Source organism: Garra rufa, chromosome 16 (genome assembly GCF_049309525.1).
Source record: "Garra rufa chromosome 16, GarRuf1.0, whole genome shotgun sequence".
Taxonomy (NCBI): Eukaryota; Metazoa; Chordata; class Actinopteri; order Cypriniformes; family Cyprinidae; genus Garra; species Garra rufa.
Genome location: NC_133376.1, coordinates 29,879,637 through 29,902,101, shown reverse-complemented (window position 1 = coordinate 29,902,101; position 22,465 = coordinate 29,879,637). Strand labels below are relative to the sequence as shown.

General features: G+C 37.2%; 1 protein-coding gene across 2 annotated transcripts; it reads left to right on the top strand.

Moving 5' to 3' along the window:
• The first annotated feature begins 11,905 nt into the window (after positions 1–11,905).
• On the top strand, positions 11,906–20,826 carry pitx2 (paired-like homeodomain 2). 2 transcript variants are annotated; one of them, XM_073820999.1, is made up of 4 exons: positions 11,906–12,262; positions 14,275–14,343; positions 18,479–18,678; positions 19,597–20,826. In XM_073820999.1, exons 2-4 carry the CDS (start codon positions 14,298–14,300, stop codon positions 20,158–20,160), a joined length of 810 nt encoding a protein of 269 aa, XP_073677100.1. In that variant the 5' UTR covers positions 11,906–12,262; positions 14,275–14,297; the 3' UTR covers positions 20,161–20,826. The 2 variants fall into 2 exon arrangements, with proteins under 2 accessions (XP_073677100.1, XP_073677099.1); XM_073820998.1 differs by lacking the exons at positions 11,906–12,262; positions 14,275–14,343 and adding an exon at positions 16,708–17,794.
• Positions 20,827–22,465: the final 1,639 nt, after the last annotated feature.

Genomic DNA, 22,465 nt, shown 5'->3' with positions numbered 1-22,465 from the left:
ATACCAGGGGTTACTTGCCACGCGGGAGAGCAAGGTGCCATCAAGACCCCTTGGAAACATTTTATTTTAAGCAAAATTTACGAGGTCAGCACCTGCCATCAAAGTAAATTATGATAACGCTTAAGCTCGGCCCATTAGGCATTTATTCAGAACTATGTAGCACTCAACAAATCACAGACAGTCAGAATGGAATTTATGATGGCCATCGCCCTCCATGCATTACGGCTATAAACTTTCAATGCATTTGCCGTGCATTAAATGGCACCGTGTGACTTCAACATGTTTGGATCTTTGATGGTTGCCCTTTATGGTGATGGAAATTACTTGGCCTATATGTAATGCTGTAAAACGCTCTAGTGTTGCATGGACAGTCTTTTAGAAATTTTATTAAAACTGCATAAAATGTTTGATCACTACCATTAAAGCGCTCAATGTGAACAGATAAACAGGTAAAGTTGAAGGTTTACTGTAGTAATTTCATCATCTATATACAGTTTAAGTCAAAAGTTTACATACACCTTGCAGATTTGCAAAATGTTAATTATTTAAACAAAATAAGACTGATATTTTTATTTAGTACTGACCTGGATAAGATATTTCCCAAAAAAGACGTTAAAAAATATTGTCCACAAGAGAAAATAATAGTTGAATTTATAAAAATGGGAAAAATCCTTCAGGTCCCACAAATTCTTTGGTTTTTCAGATTTTTTTTGTATTTGAATCCTTTCCAACAATGACTGAGGACAACTGAGGGACTCCTAAGCCATTATTAAAGAACGTTCAAACGCTCACTGATGCTTCAGAAGGAAATTTGACGCATTAAGGGGGGTGAAAACTTTTGAATAGAATGAAGAGGTGTACATTTTTCTTATTTTGCCACTGATGCTTCAGAAGGAAACACGATGCATTAAGATGGGGGTGAAAACTTTTTGAATTTGAAGAACAGAGTAAATTTAACTTAGTTTGTCTTCTGGGAAACATGCAAGTATCTTCTGAAGGGCAATACTAAATGAAAAAAATATGATATTTAGGCAAAATAAAGAAAATGTACACATTTTCATTCTGTTCAAAAGTTTACACCCCTGGCTTTTAATGCATATTTTTTTCTTTCTGGAGCATCAGTGAGCATTTGAACCTTCTGTAATAGTTGCATATGAGTCTCCCAGTGTGAAAAGATAGACCTCAAAATCATACAGTCATTGCTGGAAAGGGTTTGAATACACAACAATGCTGAAAAACCAAAGAATTTGTGTGACCTGAAGGAACAGCGGGCAGTTTAACTGTTCAGGACAAACAAGGGACAAAAAAAACAGCTGTGGTTCATTCAGGTAACAATACAGTGTTAAGAATCAAGTGTATGCAAACTTTTGAACGGGGTAATTTTTATAAATTAAACTATTATTTTCTCTTGTGGACTATACACATCCTTTATGTGAAATATATTATTCAAGTCAGTACTAAATAAAAAATAACATGCATTTTGTATGATCCCTCTTATTTTGGTCAAATAATCAACATTTTGCAGATTCTGCAAGGTTTATGCAAACTTTTGACTTCGACTGCATTATTCTTAAACAACAAAATCTAGATTTAAAGTATGAATTTGTGAGCAAAGTGTATAATCATAGATCCTATGACCGATCACCATTTTTCAAAAGTATTTTGACCATTTTAAACACTATTTGCAGTGATTAAAAAAAAAAAAAAGTTGATTAAAATGTTGAAAATAGTTTGAGATGAAGTATAGCATGTCAAATTATAGATTGTTAACTCCACAAATGTATTTAATGTCAAACTACTTACATGTAGTGAACAATTATACATAGATGATTTACTAATTTTAGCTATTTTGTGTGTAGCCATCACATCAGCCATTCAAACACAAAAACAAGCAAAACTGAGAAGCAAAGAAGCATTCACAAACTTTCACTGTTTCCGTTCTGTAGCAAAGCAACACACTGACATAGATAATCAGGCGTATGTTTAAACTTAGACAGGAACATGTACTAAACATAAATACATTCTGCCAACAAGCTTGTGTCTTTAGCAAGCAGCACCCTGCTCATGTGCCAAGAAAAACTTCTTAGGTTTGGATATTTATAGTGGCTTTGTGGGTTTCCATACTGGTCGCAGTGCAGTTATCTAAAGGCTGATAAAGGCTACAAGATCTTGTAGTGATTTTGCTCATTGTAGTGCTAAATACACCAGCAAAATAGTTCTGGTTCAAATATGCATACGCATAACCAATGTTATTGAAACATCCTTCCACCATTAAGCAAAGTCAAAAACAATTCAACTATAAGCACATAAGTGGGTCAGATACTTCAAACGCATTGCGGTGATGCTTGTGAGTGAAACATCATACCAACAATGAACAGGCTCAGAGGAGCAGGCCATGCTAGATTAAAGTCTGAATGATGCTTAACCCTGGCCTCTGCTGAAATGAACGGGACTTTAGCTCTCGCTCGCACACACAACACACGCACCCATACACCAGCACAAAGGCTTTGATCCACAGTAAAGTGGCTTTGATGGCTGAGGTACAGGAGCCTTGTGGAATCATCACAACCTCATCTAATCTTAGCGACCGATGCTTATTTGTACTAAGCGTCTTAGAGTTACAGTGTCTTACTCTGAGATACTTCATACATATGGGTCCCTGTCCACAGATAATAGCACAGGCTTGGTTAAATTTGGGTTTGGTAAATGAGTGATGTGCATATTATTAAAAGGATATGTAATTTGTGCATGTGGGCATTATTACTGTGCTGTTTGTGTAATTTGTGTATTATTGTTTGTGTGTCACTAGATAAGACTATTACAGACTATTTTATCCCATAAACAACATTAATAACAAAATTAGTTGGTAATATGTTTTTCTGGGGTGTAAAAATCTCTTATGCTATGCTTTTTTCCAAGTTTTTTTTTTTTGTATTTAAAGATCAGGGATCAATTTAACTTATTTTGTCTTCTGTATGATAGATATTTAGGCAAAATAAGAAAAAATGTACACATCTTCATTCTGTTCAAAAGTTTTCACCCCCCAGCTCTTAATGCATCATATTTCCTTCTTAAGCATCAGTGAGTGTTTGAACCTTCTGTAATAGTTGCATATGTCCCTCAGTTGTCCTCAGTGTGAAAAGATGGATCTCAAAATCATACAGTTATTGTTGGAAATGGTTCAAACACACAAAAATGCTGAAAAACCAAAGAATTTGTGTGAGCTTTCAGAAGAACAGCAGGAAGTTTAACTGTTCAGGACAAACAAGGGACATGAACAACTATCACTAAAAAAACAGAGCTGTGAATCATTCACGTAACAACAGTATTAAGAATCAAGCATATGTAAACTTTTGAACGGGGTCATTTTTATAAATTCAACTATTATTTTCTCTTGTGGACTATATGTAAATGTCTTTTATGTGAAATAACTTATTCTGGTCAGTACTAAATAAAAAAATAACATGCATTTTGTAAGAACCCCCTTTATTTTGTTCAAATTATTAAAGGAACACTCCACTTTTTTTGGAAATAGGCTCATTCTCCAACTCCCCCCGAGTTAATAAATTGAGTTTTACCGTTTTGAAATCCATTCAGCCGTTCTACTGTTCTGGCGATATCACTTTTAGCATAGCTTAGCATAGATCATTGAATCCTATTAGACCAATAGCATCGCGTTCAAAAATGACCAACGAGTTTCGATATTTGTTGTATTTAAAACTTGACTCTTCTGTAGTTATATCGTGTACTAAGACCGGTGGAAATGCAAAACTTCAATTTTCTAGGCTGATAAGATTAGGAACTACACTCCCATTCCGGCGTAATAGTCAAGGAAGTTTGCTGCAGTAATAAGGCCGAAGCAGGAGCAGTAATACCACGCAGCACATGTGCAAATGCTAAACTAGCTGGGAACTCATTTCTGATAATACTCCGCCTGCTTCGTCCATATTACAGCAGCAAACTTCTTTGACTATTACGCTGGAATGGGAGTGTAGTTCCTAATCTTATCAGCCTAGAAACTCGCAGCTTTGCATTTCCACCGGTCTTAGTACACAATATAACTACAGAAGAGTCAAGTTTTAAATACAACAAATATCGAAACTCGTTGCTCATTTTTGAACGTGATGCTATTGGTCTAATAGGATTCAATGATTTATGCTAAGCTATGCTAAACGTGATATCGCCAGGAGAACGGCTGAATGGATTTCAAAAAGGTAAAACTCAACTTATTAACTCAGGGGGAGTTGGAGAATGAGCCTATTTCCAAAAAAAGTGGAGTGTTACTTTAACATTTTGCAGATCCTGCAAGGTGTATGTAAACTTTTGACTTTAACTCTATGTTAGAAATTGCAGTAAAAACTGTAATATTGTGAAATATTATTCTAATAGCTGATATGGTGCTGAAGAAAGGTTGTTATTAAAAGGTTGAAAACAGTTGTGCTGGTTAATATTTATAAAATAACTTTATAAATACCATTTCTGTCACTTTTGATCAATTTATTGCATCCTTGCTAAATAAAAGTTTTAATTTCTTTAAAAACTGACTCCAACCTTTTGAACAGTAGTATACAAAATGACTCTTTTTTTTATAAAAAAGAAAAGGAAAAAAAAAAAAAAAAAGAAAAGCACATATGCCATTCTATATAAGATTATTGTAATATATTGCTGTATTTCAGGTACTGCACTCCAGATGTAATATTATCATTGTCTTAAATTCTCCAAATTATTTCAACTTATGACCCTCACTACCTGAAATACATCTTGAGGAGTTTATCCAAAGGTCTGTGGAAACTAAATCCAAAATGGAGAACCATCATCTTAAGATTTTTCTTTTTAGTGCTTCGGGTACAAACACAGAGGAAATTATTTAGTTACTACAAGTAGAATTTGCTCTAATTACCAAAATTATGGATGTTAGTGCTCTCATTATTACACAATGACACACACACATCAACACAGGCTATTAAACCACTTGTCCTGTGACAGTATACAAAACAGAATCATTAATCTTCATAAAGGAAAGAACTGTATATTTTGTTACGTCAAAAAGTAAGACTAAAATAAACCATTCAGCTCACACAGTCAAACAGACCACTTTACTCAGTATTTGGGGCATTTATTAAAACTTTAACTTTTGTGTTTTTGTGACACTGACAAACATCTGTTTCAAACATTTAACAAACCAAAAATCTTAGGGAAATGACATAAATCACAGATGTAAGGAGTAAAGACTGATCCATCTCTCTCTCTGTTTTTGTGTGTGTGTGTGTGTGTGTGTGTGTGTGTGTGTGTGTGTGTGTGTGTGTGTGTGTGTGTGTGTGTGTGTGTTAATCTCCTTTATCCTCGCATCAGGGCAGGGCGTGTCTCCCTGTCTCCAGTAATAGGCAGCAATGAGAAGCTTGAGTAAACACAATCAATGAGAAACAGTACAGCACACACAGGCAAGATACACACTCTTACAAACATGAACACACATATGAACACACCCCCCAGACTCTCCCTCACCCACCGCACCATCCACAGCCACTTCCACTGCCATATTGCAACTATCGATCGGCAAAAACTGCCCAGCCCGAAGAAATGATTGTAGTCGCTATCAATTTAGAGGTAGACTTAAAATAAAAACTGCACCGTCGGAGAGCGACTGTCCCCCTCTCACACTTTCTTTGATGATTTCAGATTCCAATGTCTTCATCCATTATTGATGAAGTTAAAGTAGTGGCATGCTGAATGTGTTGCATAGGAGATTTGGGGCTAATCCAGCAGAAAACAGGCACAGGCACATAATGAAGAAAAAAAGGCACAAATGTCAACAGTTTCACATAGGGACTGGATTAAGCAACCCCCCACAAAGAGACTGTCTCCCTAGCCTTCATACACAAACACTCACACCACGTCTCACCCGAGGATTAACGCACAACCAAATAGTAAACCTGAGCTGATTTGTGTGCCCTAAAGTACCTCTGGAGGCACCAGGGTGAACGTAACACATAATATTCTCAGCATCAAGGTAAAATCACAAAAGGTGTTTGCATTGTCAATATTGATAATATGACCTTTCCTTTTCGCGTTACGTCTCTCTCTGTCTGTCTCTCTCAGTCACAGTGGACTAATTAAACTCTAAGCTGACTCTAGTGGAGGTCTGCGGTGCACCTGAGCAGTTGTTGTCAATGGTTCAGTAACCATCTGATCTCTTTTGCTGATGACCGGGTGCTGGCGTCTATCATGTTTGTCTCATTACCTCAATTTCATTCTTGGACAATTTTCCCTCCGGCAACCCAGGGGCATCACCACAGCTAACCATTTTCCATCGCTCACTCCAGCTGTTTATTGGTCCCCCTGCAACGGTTATTAACACTGTGTGCTCACACTTAAAAAAAAAAAAAAAAGGAACTTTATTTAGTCATATATGAAGTACACATTATAGAAAATTTAAAGACCATGTAAAGGCAATTCAGAGAATTGTTTCTAAACACATTTTGGGGTATAAAGAAATTAAATTTCAAAAATTTAAATTAGCCCATTATTTACTTACCCTCAAGCCATTCTAGGTGTACATGACTTCTTTCAGATAAATCCAATTGGAGTTATATTAAAAAATGTCCTGGCTCTTTTGAGCTTTATCATGGCAATAGGTGGGTGTTTCTCTTCAACAGGTCAAAAGAAGTCCAATAAAGTGCATGCATTCATAACAAAAAGTGCCTCACACAGCTCCAGGGGGTGAATAAAGGCCTCCTGTAGTGAATTGATGCATTTTTGTGAGAAAAATATCCCTATATTTCTCGTGAAAACCAACGTTTGTTTACAGAAGCAAAGAAAGTAAAGTTTCCTTACTTTAGCAAAGGAAAACCAGTCTCCTCTTGGCTTATATCGAAATCCTCCGACATTCTTCTTTACAAATCCTTTTTTCGTACATCTAATTTGTGACTGTTGTTTTGTTTTGATCTGTCCACTTGAGCGTCCGCGTTTGTCACTTCTGAGCGGCACATGTGCAAGGCCGACATCCTACGTCATCCGCCTAAAGCTGCTTCCATGTACATCAGTAAGCGCAAGCTAGATTAAAGTGATTATTATGTTTTAAATATGAATATTTTTCTTACAAAAACGCATCAATTCGCTACAGGAGGCCTTTATTCACTCCCTGGAGCTGTGTTAGGTACTTTTTTATTATGGATGGATGTGCTTTATTGGACTTATTTTGATCTGTTGAAAAGAAACACCCACCTATTGCCATAATAAAGCTTGAAAGAGCCAGGACATTGTTTAATATATCTCTGATTGGATTCATCTGAAAGAAGGAAGTCATATACACCTAGGATGGCTTGAGAGTGAGTAAATAATGGGCTAATTTTCATTTTTGTGTGAACTAACCCTTTAAACAAAAGAGCGTTTTCACCATTTTCGTCTTTAGGATTTTTTGGGCAGGCCTGAAATCATGACTTGACGCACTGGAGACACTAGCTATGTTTCCATCCACCTATTTTTATGCCCATTTTGGAATATCGCATGAAAAACGCTGAATGGAAATGCCAAGATGCGCATGAATTCTAAAAATGCACACAACTGAGCATGACAAGCTTTTATCAGATAAGAAAAAATGTGCATAAACTGCGATGGAATGCGCATTAAAGTCATGTAACTTTGCACAATGGGACAGGATAACTTGACTAACCAGCAGACCCATCTCGTTGCACAGCATCAGAAATGTTGTGATGATTGTGATGATTTTGTTCTCTTCGGCTCATTTGATGGAAATAGTGCTTTATTTGCAAATGTTTTATGTGTATTCCAATTTTGCGCATAAGTTAAATTCACAACTTTGGATGGAAACACATCCAACTTTTCCCTCAATGCGGAAGTAAGCCTATGGTTGAGACTTACGCTTCATTCATAGGCTATAGAGAAATATCAAGAAGCATAACAGCGTGCAGTAAACAGTAAAACTGTTTGCTCTACAAACCAGTGTGCTCATAATTAAGATAAAATATTAAAATAATATGGTAAGACACACCAATTTGCAATATCAAGCTTCAAAACCAGCTGTTTTGTACAGCTAAAAATAGTTGGAAGCAGGTGAAAGCTGAAGCCATACCCATAACATTTACAAATGGCCACGCCCTCTCTTACGAAAAAAATGTAGATAATAACTAGAGCGCATTTGCATCAGTGGTTCGCCCGTTTAATCGACAGTTACTATCATTATTGTTAGTTACTACAGCCTACAGTTAGCTAGATATGCCTTCCTCACATAAATGCATATTACCTGGTTGCGATCATTTACAAAACAGCTCGGTCATCCATTCAAGTTGTATTTAACTGTTAAGAGAGGCGGCAGCTTTCCCGCGAGGGGGGCGTGGCTTCCGCGCCGACAGCGGACACGCCCCTAGCGTTTGACAAAAGATAGTACTGCTTATTATTTCAATATTTTGATCACTTATTTAGGCTACTTGGCGTTTTTTTAACATTCAAAATTGTCTGGGTGGTTAATAACATTTTTCTGTGGATGTGACAAACTCAGAACACATATTTAATATTGCTTTACACAGACTTTCATTTCTCTAAATAAATAAATAAATACTTTTTATATGGTTTGTATATGATGTAATAAAAATGGGAAGACTAGTTTAACCTGAAGTAATGCTGCCTTATCCATTGCACTAAACGAAAAGATATTAAATCATTTAACATTCAAAACCACATTACATCAGTGAAAGTTTCTGCTACCATGGTAAATGAGATGTTAATAGCATATCGGCCCAAGACAAACAGTTGAGTGTTTTTTAAATATATGCTACAGCGTTGCTGGGTTCAGTGTGGTGTGTGTGTGAGTAGGTATACCGACTACTGCTTGCCATATTTGTCCTTCATAGGCCTGGTCATGACAGTAAATGTTAACCACAGCGCATATGCAGGGCCTATGCAATGGCATTGTATGTGTTCCGGAATATTCTCACGGTCTGGACGCTAGCTCTGAAACCCTTTTCAAGAACTGTCAGTAAAAAAGCCATAAGGCTAATGAAGGGCTCTTGAGCATATTAGCTAATCTTACAAATCAACCTGGCAAATGGAAATTGCACTTTTCCCATCAGAGCCATAACAAAAAGTAGTCATGGTAAAGAAATTAAACCCACAATAAAGTCTCCTTTCATGGTAATGCTGCTGGTCTAACATATTAGCAGTACATAAACCGATTTGTTTAATGGTTTGTGGCTTTGTGTGCACTGCTTTGACAAGCAACACTGGAAATTTCATAAAAATACTGCGTGAAGACAGTAGTGTGTGTCTGTTTACAGTAATTGTTTGAATATAATCTACGAATCTGCACTGTGATTATAATGTGTATATCAATAATATGTCAGATCTGATCAGGCAAACAGAGCTTCTTGTGTGTTGAATGGCATCACAATGAAACAGAATTATTCTTGTGCCCACAACCTGACAAACTAAGTCATATTTAATTAATTCCTTGTGTGAAACTCAGTTCACCCTTAATGAATCCAAAGTGAACAAAAGCAAAAAATAATTTGTTATGCTGAGGCAATTACCAAGCATGTCAGGGGGTCTAAACTGTGATAGAAATAGATCTTTCACACATTCTGTCTTTTACCAGTGTTAGTTAAATCATCGCACTGTACCAAGAAATGTGTTGAAGTTTTAGTAAAATAATTGTTTTATGGGGGCATGAGAAATAATCTGTCAGCCATTTTATATTGTAACTAAAATAAACAATACGTGACACAAAATACTGTGACCTCAAGACAAATCATCCATGTAAACTGATCCTAAAACAAAGTTGAAAACAGCTGCATTATCCAGTTTTATCCATTTCAGAAGTTAATAGATCCTGCAAACTACATGCAATATTTCACCTTTACATTGACCTTGATTGATAATTCTATGCACTTCATTATATTAATTTATCATTGAAAATGATCAAATCCACACCACATCACTGTCTTATCATGCAGAGGTTTATGTGGTTGTGAAGTCTTTGAACAGAGTTTTGCTCTGGTCATTTCTGCCCACACATCAGAGCCTTGTACGATATTCTTTCAAGTGTCCTTCTACGACGCCAAAGATGACAACAGCGAATCGATAACGAGGCAGAAATGAAAAGAAGCCGCCGGTCTGCCCCCGAGGCATGAAGATCTTCGAGCGACCCCTTTTTCTGAACTTTAGGCATTCCTTTGCAGGCTTTTGCAGCGTGAGAAAGCAAAGGCTCCAGCTGCTGCCAGATGAAGGTAAGAACGATGCGAGGACGCGTCTCTCCCACAAAACCGCTGCTCGGATGAGAAGGATGTGATTGACATTGACTCTAAAAAAAATATAAGGTTTTTTCAATGCTTTAAAAGGCTAGGTTTAGACAAGAATCTTATAAATTATTTTGGCTGTGTAAGCTGTAGACAATACGGTTCTTCGGCGATTAAGAAGTTACTTATATAATTATTTATCTATATTTTTATGGATTCGCCAAATCAGTGTTTTTTAAAGTCTTTACAATCACAACAATATATAATGTATAAAGGAAACAATACAAAGATATTTGTGAAACCATTTTATGGTTATAATTGGAAATTAGAAATAGGCAGATTTACGCAAACGAGGATTGCGGAAACTGTCATTGATAAATAATTTCCTTATTAAACCCTATTAAACACAGAAAAAAAAAACATTTTAGTATTTTGAAGCAACAATTTAAATACACGTATATGTGGATATCGAATGGATGCATCTATTTTACTTGCACCAACAAAAATATACTCCTTGAGTTTTTATTTGATATATTTGTCTCAGGTAATCGCAGTAGCCTAGATAATAGCAATAGTCAGCGTGTAGAATTACAGATAAACATGCATGTCATTTTAGGCTCCCAGGCCTATTAAAGCTGTGACAGAGAGAGTGGGGTATTCCAACACAGGCTTGGGAATTCCCCCATGGCCGAGCGCATTAATTACTTGCTTAATGGGTGTATGACCCACAATGTAAAAAACGGATTAGGCGAGTGAAACCTCCGTCCGGTCTGCTTTGCTTGCACGAGATGTGGATGGAAATCAGTCCGGTGTAGGCTACGCGGATCTTTAAAGATCATTTGCATCCAAGCCAGCTGTTCACTTCATTCCAGACCGACACAGCTCAAGCACACATAGGTTTTAACAGAAGTTAGTGTTTTAAAATACAATCGAATAAAATAAAATCGAAATAAATTAAATTAAAACTGTTCAATTTGTTGTCAGCCGATATATAGCATCACATCTGCAAACAGCTAGGCCTATAGTTTTAGATAAAACTAAGTCAGACTTTCAAGACTACCTGTGTTATAGCTATGGACTAATAAAATAAATCAAAATACCCTACTATAATAACAGGCCTGTATTGTTTTCATACTTTTAATAGCATTCGATATTAACAATACAAATATATAAATAAAATGTATATTAAAAAAAACTTTACTATAATAATTGCAAAGCAAAGGGAAAAAGCAAAGCTTTAAACTATGTTCGTGTAAACTCGTTCATTTTTGGATTTCGTTATGTCAATATCTCCGCTACTTAACAAAATATTCTAAGAAATGAACATAGACAGTATAATAACAGTGGCCCGTTTAAGGGCAGCTAAATAAAAAAAAAAAATACCTTGATTTGATTGATATTGAGCCGTGAGTGTTTTCGCGTCCATTGGGTTAAATTTGCTGGTTGAATTAACGTATTACCGTGTTTTAATGGCTAATTTGTTGTCTAATTTAGCCTACCGATTCGCATCACAAAGTTCACCCCTTACACACACTCTACGTGTTGGTTGTGCATACAAACACACCCACTGTGGCACGCATGCACACGCACGCGCTTATACACACAAACTCTCACTCACGCCCACGCGCTGACAGTCAAAGCTCGTGAGAGGGGGAAATGCACCACTCTCTGCGTCTTTCTGCGGAAAAAAGTTGCAGTCGTGGAGGCTCTGCAGAAAATATGAGTTACTAAAGCAACTTATGAGTTTGTAGCTTAAGACACTCTGGGTTGAAGGTAACATATGCCTCTTTTCGCGTTCTTTGAAAGAACCCAGAGATAGGCTATCCCTAATCGTTTTCATTGAGGAAGAAGAGGTTACGATCTCTTTTGGACCTGGTAGCAACAGTTTGTGTACCCGGACATCATCAAGGGCACAGATAAACTTGTTCAAAGGTGTGGAATTTATCTTTTTAAAAAGCAAAAGAAAATCCAGACTGGCACGGCTGCAAAGCGCCGCTTTTCAACAACCACTGGTAAGTGCACATGACACCCTATCTTGAATGTGAGATAATGCAAGTGAAGGAATTCGTTCCACCTCAGGGTTGCCAGCCACGGGTGAACTTCAGCTTTAAGTGTAGTTAGATGGAGAGGCATGATAAGTGATGCACTGGCAGGTCTCACCTTGACTTTGCAGTTTATTATAATATGTCGTTAACACTGCGAGACAAACGGGACAAGGACAACTTTATAGTTATAGCGTGTAATGTACATTAACACATGTATTATTGGATAGTGCCAGCAGAAATAAATCATGCTAACGAAATTTGCTTTCAAAAATTTGCAAACAACCTTTTAAATACAGTTTTTAAACACTCCTAAAATGAATCGTTTTTGTATTAACATTTGCGATGAAAATAGAGAAGTAAATTAAGAATTAAATTAAAAGCTAATATTGAACAATTATTTATGATTTAAATTTACATTTATGCAAATGAAAGTCAACCAGTTGATTTTGAAAATAAGGCGCTCTTGTCTTAGTAAAATATCTCTGTAAACTAGTACAGTGGTTTTATTTTATTCTTTTATATACCAGTAAATTAATATTAGCTGAAAAAGATTCAAACAAGCAACACTGAAGTAAATCATGGTATTAATGAATCTTTTTAGGCGCGCAAGACTCTGAGATTATCATGGCACTATTCTTAATATTATGTTAAAATAATATTGCAGTTTAAAATAAAGATATGGAAAGAAAAGTAAAACATTTACCCCAATTAATCACTGGAACAAAATTAGCAAAGAATACCTTTTTATTACTATTACTATTACTATTACTATTAATAATAGTATGTTGTCCTGTTGTTATTGTGTGGACTAAATTTTAAATAGAATAAAATACTAAATAAAATAAGTAATACATTACAAAAATATAAACACGTTTTCTACATACAAATTTTCATATGCTGATGAATTTGGATTCATGTAGTCCAAGTTAAAATCTTATGCACTTATGTCGTGTAATGTTTTGTATCTTACCTTTTCCTGATTGAAATGACCTTGTCAGAGTAGGCTACATATTTAAAAAAAAAACAAAAAAAAAAAACATGTATTTTATTTGCGTAAAACAAAAAACTACCAATCTATAATAACAATAATAATAAAATTAACAAGCAGTCCAAATCAAAACGGAACGGATGCCATTAACATGTTCAGAATAACGAAAGACACAACTTTAGTTGGCCATTTCACAGCCTACTTTGTGTGGTAACTTAATTATTTAAAATAAATTTGTAACTTTATACACGCATCTCAAAATCGTATTTGGATTAATGACTTTCGCCCTCACACGAATGGCATAAAAGGCGGCATACATATACAAAGAAACGCACACAAATTTAATTTCCAGAGTCTCAAGCCTTTGACTAAAGGCACAGATGCGAGGCAGGTGATATGAGGGGAGGGCTAAAGTAAAGCGTTGCATTCGGAGAGAGAAAAATGGAGAGGGAAAACGGTTAACAGCAGGATTGCATGCAAATTTCCGACTGAAATTATCATAAGCAAACAGCTGAAGCCTGGGCTAATAAAGGCCCATCTGTGTTACTTCATATCGGGTTAGTATAGAGCTGAGATAATGAATTTTGTAATATCCAACCGACAGACATCTCAATCAGACACTAATCCCCTGATTTTACCGCGGAATCACTCAACTTCTAGCGCTCAAACTGCTCTCTTTCTCTCACTGACACACACACGCGGTGCACGGTCTCTCCTCTTTGTGCCTTGTTTTCATGTGCGTTTGGAGACACGAGTCTTAATTAGGAGGGACTCGAGCAAGCGCTATGGGATTTCAAAACAAATGATGAGGAATGTGCACATCCCATTACAGACAGGAACTATCCAATATATGACAATGGATTTGAAATATATCACTGATTGGCCGGTCATGTGTGAAAAAGTCCAGACGTTGGACTACACAAATGATTATTCCTGACATGATATCAACAGTTTAATAAAATATAAACTAAACATTTCTCTTTTTTCACAGGTGCTCAACGTATAATCTAACAAATGGACTCCCACTGCCGCAAACTTGCATCAACGTGTGCTCAATTAGGTAAGAAGATCTTGGTGAATGACAAGCCCTCCTCCTTGTTAAATCTCCAGAGAAGATCTGGATTCATTAATATCCTTGGTTGGTTTAATCAAACGTCTCAACACTGTCTGGCCTATATAAAATCCTAATCGCAGCTAGAAAAACTGGTCTACGTAAGGCGTTTGTAAACTACCTTTGGTGTTTGACGTATGACTGGTTACAAGCAAAGCGGAACCATTAGACGTTTATAGTCAAAGATGGACATCTGGTGGTAGGACAGGATCATACATGGCTAAGTGAGAACGTATTCATGATAGCGCGTATCATCTCATTTAGAGGAATTTAGAGTTTTAAAGCCAAAGTCGGTGTGATTTTGAAGGTTTATGATCTTTAAAATATCTTAAATTTCTTCAAACAAAATACTGATCCGATTCTTCAAAATGCCTGGTGAAACAATGCCTATTTGCGGATAGGTGTTCACTTTAAAAAAATTTTAACGTGGCCAGTAAGATATTAAAAAGCAGATATAGTTCAAATTATAATTCAGTATGATAGACGATAGAATGTAGATTCAGCACAATATATATATATAACCTTTTCTCTAGTAAATTATAATTTAGCGCACACTGACAATTTTAACAGAGACTAAATTAAAACTGCATTGGAAAAACTGTACAGGCTACTAGAAGGTGCTTAATGCGTGGCCGGTCTCCATATCGTCTGGCATCTTCATTAAGCTAATTAAAGCAAACTAAGAACAAATCACAACACTCTTCATCCCATTATATCCAATTTCCCATTGTCATTTAATACTGGCTATGGACTAGAGCCGATGCAGATATAGCAGATAAGAGATAAAAGGAAAAAGTGAGCATAAAAATGCAAACAGCAGCGTAAGAGGAAAAGACATTGGAGCGACTTGATTACCGACAATCTCGTCTCCTCTGCAGTAATGTATGCAGCGCTTGTTAGATAGACTCAGGGGAAAAGTAAATGTGTAATGAAAGCCTCCTCGTGAGGAGGAATATACTAATGGAAGAATCTAATGTCCTCTTAATCCTATGGAAAAGGCTTTGTCGTCTCCCTTATATTGACTGAATTGGTAATTAATGGCTCTGTGGTGCGCCATGGCCAATAATCCACAGCAGGCAGTGAGTGCGCTCTGAAGCATTTTGAGGGTCCAGAATAAATACAGAGCAATAATCTAGCCCACATTTATCAGTGCGTTTAACAAGAATCGAGCTCTGCAACTTTTGCCCTTGGAATTCTAACGCGCAAAATTACCATTTCCGTGCGTAAAACATATTTAGGTATATTTGAGGTCCAGAATAATTTTGATATGAATGTGATTGTTTGTATATTCAATATGTATTCATTATTATTTTATATTAAAGATAAATAAAATAAAACTGACTGCCAAGTGTGAGAAAACAGACCGAAACATGATCTTTAATAATGTGCTGTGTCTGGGCGCAAATGCATTGAACGCGAGGTCGCATTCTCATACAAAAAGACCTGTACATACAAGATTTGTCGGTTCCAGGATCATATATTATGCCGTAAATTAATATCCACTACTGAGAGCGTGAGCTGAATCAAAGTCAGAGATGGAGACGGTCGGGTCATTTTCATAAGCACCTGACTGCATTGCTCTTTTCTCCGTTTTTTCCTCTACTTGGTATGTTTGACATTTCAGGTGTTGTTTGTTTTTTCAGGACAAGCAGAGAAACAAAAAATAAAGTTCAGTAGCTCATTTAGTTACACTAATTTCCTCACTTATTGAGATTTAATATTAATTATGAAAGCTGCAATCATCTGCTTGTAACAAAGAAATCGGGTTTGCCGCTTCTGTTAGTTTAAATTTTTTGCCCATTTACTGTGATATTTCAATTTAAATCACAATTAAAATATCATCATAATTGTAAAACAAATCCAACCAGGAAAAGCATTTTTCTTCCCTGTGATGTTATTTTATAACTAAGAAATGCAGTTTGGGAAAATTATCCATCATTTGAAATTAATTAGGGCTAATAAATGAATGTTTTTCTTTTCAACAAAATAATGCAGTTATTATACGTATGTAAATTATTGCAGTGTTTTGAGGTAATTTGAGATAACAAGGTGAAGTAGCTTGAAGTCATTAAAGATGCCCATTTAAAATTCTTAAGCAAATGAGCTTCTTATCAGATTAAATGTAGCATACTCAGAAAAGCAAAGTGGGTGCTCTCTCCCGCGAAATAATCACGGGCCCGAGGCGCACAAATGCACCTCGCCAAAGTGCTTTCAGTTTCTAAATTAAATTACAAAATTAATTTAAGCAGAAATTCACTTTTTTTCTATTTATTCAATAGGCATACAATTATTATTTATAGTGTAATGACATTATTTAACAGTCTAATACTTATTACCAATGAATTTGTAACGCGGTCTTTGATACTCTGTCAACTCATTGTCCCGAAGAATCATCCAATTAACGCGACAAAAGCAGAGCTTTTATTGAGAAATGAGCATCTTAAACAGCGGCGTTATACCTTTTCGTATTTAGTTGTGCCATTTGCGAAGATTGTTGTACTTTGACAGAAATCTGTTTAAGTTAAAATGTTAATAAAACGGTGTTTTAATAATACCTGCTGAGAAAAAGTTGAAACATCGCCAGGTGTGCTTTGGAAAACTTCTTTAACACATTTTGCTTTCTCGGAAGCCACTATAGTGAGTGCACAGCTTCTCTTTATTTACATGCTTTTCAAAGAAAAAAGGCTGCATTTTCTCATTTCTAAGGGCCGTTTTTTAGTCGGTTGGCCATAAAATCTGTCATGTATAGGCTCTAATGTTCCGTCAGATTGTGGGCGGAGTGTGTGTGACGTCAGGACGCATGGAGCAGCTCGGTTGGACGGATAGAAGGACAGCTGAAATGAAGAGCGAGAGCTGTGATGTGCAGGAGAGTGTGTGTGTATGCAAGTGGATATAATATCACATACCTGTCCCTGTCACTCTGGCTCTCCTTTAGCTCTCGGCTGAAACCGAGATATCTGTTACCCAGTCGAAACGAAAAAAAAAGAAAAAAAACTTTGACTTTCTTCAGCACTGGGTTTATTTTATTACGATAACAGCCGTTTGAGGAGTGTCGCTTTGAGTGGTTTAAGTGAGAAAGGAGCACTGACAACGCTTGCCGATACTTCACTACTGGACACATTCATTTTATTTATTTATTTATTTAATTTTTATTTTTGTGACCTTCGCTGAGGAAGTAATATCTGCTTGCGAACTCTCCGTAAATCGCTTGTGTTATCCATGACCTCTATGAAGGATCCGTTGAGTTTGGACCACCATCACCACAATCACCACATTACCGGGAGTAAACACTCGCCGCTTACGATGGCCTCTAGTCTGCAACCGCTTCAGCGGTCTGTGGACTCGAAACACAGGCTGGAGGTACACACGGTTTCAGACACCTCCAGTCCAGAGTCCGTAGGTAAGCCCTGGTCCTCTGAAGGGATTTTTTAACTGGGGTGTTTTTCGGGTTTGGTGTCAGTTATCATTAGGTGTACTGCCTCTGAAAAGAAACCGTTTAAAACTTCTCCCTCAATTTGAAAACAGTAGGTTACAGTGCGAGGCATGCAAATATATCAAGACATGGAACTGGCAGTTAGTTGATGCATAGGGCTATTGAAGTAGGCTACATAAATCATGCCCTTTGACAAGGCTTTATTTACTTAAATTGTGTGTGAAAATGTGAGCGTCTAACAAATGTTTACACTGTGGAGTTGCGTTTTGTATGGAATAATGCAAACATTCCCTATAGCTAATGTTCTTTTTTTCTTTGTATGATGAAAATGCATGTTGCGTTCATTGTGGTTAAATATATTTTCTAAACCTTGATTTTAGAGCATTTGCATTTGGATTTTTACAGGTACTGTTGGCGGTTCATACGACATTTAGTTCATGAGCATCGTTAATTAAATATAGCCCGTTAAGTTGTTACCAGGGAACCTACTTGTTACTATGATGTCAAATATTTTCAATTCAATAAAACGGAATTAGATATATCTCCCTCACGCAGACTTCTCCAATGTGTCAAAATTAAGCCTGAAGCTTAAAAATTGTTCCTCTTGGATTAATTAATTATGTTAAAATATTGTATTACTTTGCATTTCAGAGAAAGAGAAGGGACAGAGTAAAAACGAAGATTCGACTGATGACCCGTCGAAAAAGAAGAGACAGAGGCGGCAACGAACGCATTTTACTAGCCAACAGCTTCAGGAACTGGAGGCCACTTTTCAGCGGAATCGCTATCCGGACATGTCCACTAGAGAGGAGATCGCTGTTTGGACTAATTTAACAGAGGCCAGAGTCAGAGTAAGTTTGATGAGTGAAATAATGTGTGTTAAATTGAAGACTTGATTTTATGGAAATTGCCATTTGGAAACAAACCCACAATTCGGTCCAAGTTCTTTTTTTAAAAAAGTAATAAAATTGTGTAGGCTATACATAAGCTTACAACAGGCCTAGTTGAAATAATAATAAAGAACCCTTAAAAATTAATGATGATTATTAATTATATAATAATATAATTATAATTAACTTATTAGTAGGCCTAGTGTTTTAGTGTTATAGTAATTATTTTGTTCATGCATATAAAGATGTTTATATTTAACTGCAGGCGCTACATGCTATACTAGCTAAAGTTGCGTGATGTTAATTTAGGTTACATGCCAAATATGACTTTATTTAATCATTTAAATAGAAATCTGTCAGTGTTTGGTTAGAGGCTAATTATGGGTGAGTCAAATTGTTTGCAATCAACACAAGTGACGCCCTAACGATGACAGACCTTAATGGAGTCACACAGTCGCCTTTTAAGAGGTGTAAAGCTTGTATTTTGTGATTGTCATTCTGGTGTTGTATATACTTAAGGTTAGTGTGTCTCCGCCTGCTTAGGGAGAATACACATTTGAGGCGTCGGGCGGCCCATTGGCCGCAATAAGACTGGATGTGTATTGGGATTCCCGGGATCAGACAAGATTCCGGGTAACTGATAAAAAGCGACTTAATTAGAGAATCTAACTGGGTTTGACACCACCACCACCACCCATATCATTTATCTACCAAAAACAAACTGAGCAGTAGCTCATTTGTGTTGTTCTTTAATAGCCGCGGTGACAGCAATTCCGAAAACTTACAAGACTTACCAACGTCGCTTTCCTTATTCATTAATTTAATAATGAATTATGTAGTGTAATTAAGAAGCTAAATTATTTTTTACATTTGTTGCAGGTGTGGTTCAAGAACCGACGGGCAAAATGGAGAAAAAGGGAGAGGAACCAACAGGCAGAGTTGTGTAAAAACGGTTTCGGCCCTCAGTTCAACGGACTCATGCAGCCCTACGATGACATGTACCCCAGCTACACGTACAACAACTGGGCAGCAAAGGGGCTCACGTCAGCTTCTCTGTCTACCAAAAGCTTCCCCTTTTTCAATTCCATGAACGTCAATCCGCTGTCGTCTCAGACCATGTTCTCCCCACCTAACTCCATCTCTTCAATGAGCATGTCCTCCAGTATGGTTCCGTCTGCTGTCACCGGCGTACCCGGATCAAGCTTAAACAGCCTCAATAACTTGAATAACCTCAGCAACCCCTCTCTAAATTCGGGGGTTCCCACGCCGGCGTGCCCTTACGCCCCGCCGACACCTCCGTATGTTTACCGGGACACTTGTAACTCCAGTCTTGCCAGTCTGAGACTGAAAGCCAAGCAGCACTCGAGTTTTGGATACGCGAGCGTGCAGAACCCGGCCTCCAATCTCAGCGCCTGCCAGTACGCAGTGGATAGACCGGTGTAGGAGACGATTGTAGCATTTACAATCCCGAATCCCAGGAACGAGAGACTACACTTTTTGTTTCAAGGGCACTAGAAGAATAAACCACTGAAACGCGTCCAATCCTGTGATGGAATGTCAAGCGGGGACGGAAGGCAAACGCGCCATTTCTAATAAGATTTGTTCTCTACACTAGCAAGTGCACACTAGCCAGTGAAGAGTTTAGGATACCTGAATATTTAAAAAAAGCTCATTTATTTTGACGTTTCACAACTTTTGGACAGTAACTGACTGAACGGTTGTATATAGGCTATACATATATCTTAATATCATCTCCAATTTGTAGAGGCGAAAGCTCTAACTCTTAAGCATTTTCGAGAATTCAGTTTAACACAGCATGTGGAAAACGTACAGGAATCATGTCTTGCTTGCGATCAAGGGAATGTACATACTAAACGCACCAGTCGTGTGTGTGATATTATAAATTTATTATTAAATGTCTGTGTGAATATAGATCTAGAATAGCAACCCTGGGTAATAATACGCAAATGTTTCTGCGAAATGAACTTGGTTTTTGCTCTGTGTATAATATTTGGTACGGAATTTTTGTTTCGTTTTTCAACATCCCAAAAATAAACTATTGTGTTTTATTTAATGGAAGTAAATATATTGTTCTAAAACATTTCAAAACGTTTTCTTCACAATTATTGCATTCTCATCTATGTAGCACACATTTGTTGCTTTGTGGCACTTCGAAGGTTTATAGAAAGAGAGAAGGAAGGAGAACGTATCTAATACACATCAGCGTGACACGAGAAGTCCGGTGAAGAGGGCGAGATGTCCCGAGCAGATTAGGAGTCGAATATACAAGACTGACTAGAGGCAGGGCCTCCAGTGATCACCGATGCTTGAAATAACATTGCAATAAGATCGGGCCAGGCTGGACCACACATCACTGAGCCATCTGCCAGCTGAACTCCTTTAAAAAAATAACAAATAAAATATGATGTGATACATGATGGCCCAGTATTAAACTCATCAGATCGTGATTAAGTTGAAAACAAGGCTCGTATGTCATATGAATTATAGATTACTTATAATAGTGCCATCCCACTGTGCAAACAAAACTGCATTTTTATCAGACTCACAGTAGCTTGGCGCATATAATTAGAAGTAATCGCGACACTGGCTGTTTGTAAACAAAGAAATCCTCGCAGCGTCTAATTACTGTCAAGAAATTGCTTTACAATAAATAAAGAGTGGAAAGAGGATTGAGGAAATATAACTGCTATTGTACAGTCACTCTCGAGGTTATTTAATTCCAATTTAATACGCACTTATTCTCTTTCTCGGGAAATATTTACACTGTTACTATTGTTAGGCCCTGTCTGTTGTCCGTCATTAACTGCACTGATGCATGTATAGCCGATAAAAGACCTCAAAAGCACAGACAATCTCATTTATAGAAGAGCAATCAAAACAAAGAGAGGTATGCAACAGACAGGCGTGTGTGTGAGTGTGTTTCAATCCTTGAAAGTCATGTCACAGCGCGTACAGATGAGCGAACATTTACTTTGGGTACAACACAAGCGAGCTGTTTAACATGAATGCTCTTATATAGTGATGATTAATGAGGCAGACAGAACAAGGGTGGAGGAAATTGTAAAATTGAATGCTACTATGAACTTATTGAAAATAAGTACCGCAGCTGAATGAAAAGCACAACGCCTATGCTAATTTAAAGCGTCTACGTTAAAACAACAATAGCTCGTCTAAAATCTACAGATCGTAAATCAAGCGTTTTCAGGTGTACGCATTCCTGATTCACTCAGTGAAGAGCTCTCAATCTAACCAGGCCTAAATTATTCATTCCCAGCAACATGACGGTCTGGGGTCCCAATACACATCTCAATAAACACTGTGAGCGGGGGGCCCACGGGAGCAATACAGAGCAGATCCAGAGAGGAACCCTTCAGTCGGCCTAAACACAGCCCGGAAAGCTGTTCCCTTTATTCTCTAGAAGACTGCATAAAGGTAAGGCATTTTAATGCGCATTATCAGCAGAAAACTACAAACATGTCCTTGCATGACGAAGAGAAGCGCCAAAAGTTTGCATTCATATGTAACTCGCATTGTCTTCCCTGCACAGTGCACAGTGTTGTCTTGCCGTGTTCTTGGTTATTTTATGTGCGCTACCTAAGCAACTTTAGTCGTTTCTTTTTGGGGAAAATGTATTTAAAATGTGTAATCACATATTCCCTGACGTGGAATATTTTCCTGCAATATCTTGCAATTCGCAATTGTTTGTTGTCTGAAATGGCAATGGCAC

What these genes read in the sequence shown, in the direction of transcription:
- pitx2 (XM_073820998.1), top strand. Translation starts at nt 17,614, where the DNA reads ATGACCTCTATGAAGGATCCGTTGAGTTTGGACCACCATCACCACAAT. An exon ending in CTCCAGTCCAGAGTCCGTAG is followed by an intron (nt 17,795 to 18,478) that starts GTAAGCCCTGGT and finishes TTTGCATTTCAG; the next exon opens with AGAAAGAGAAGGGACAGAGT. An exon ending in TAACAGAGGCCAGAGTCAGA is followed by an intron (nt 18,679 to 19,596) that starts GTAAGTTTGATG and finishes CATTTGTTGCAG; the next exon opens with GTGTGGTTCAAGAACCGACG.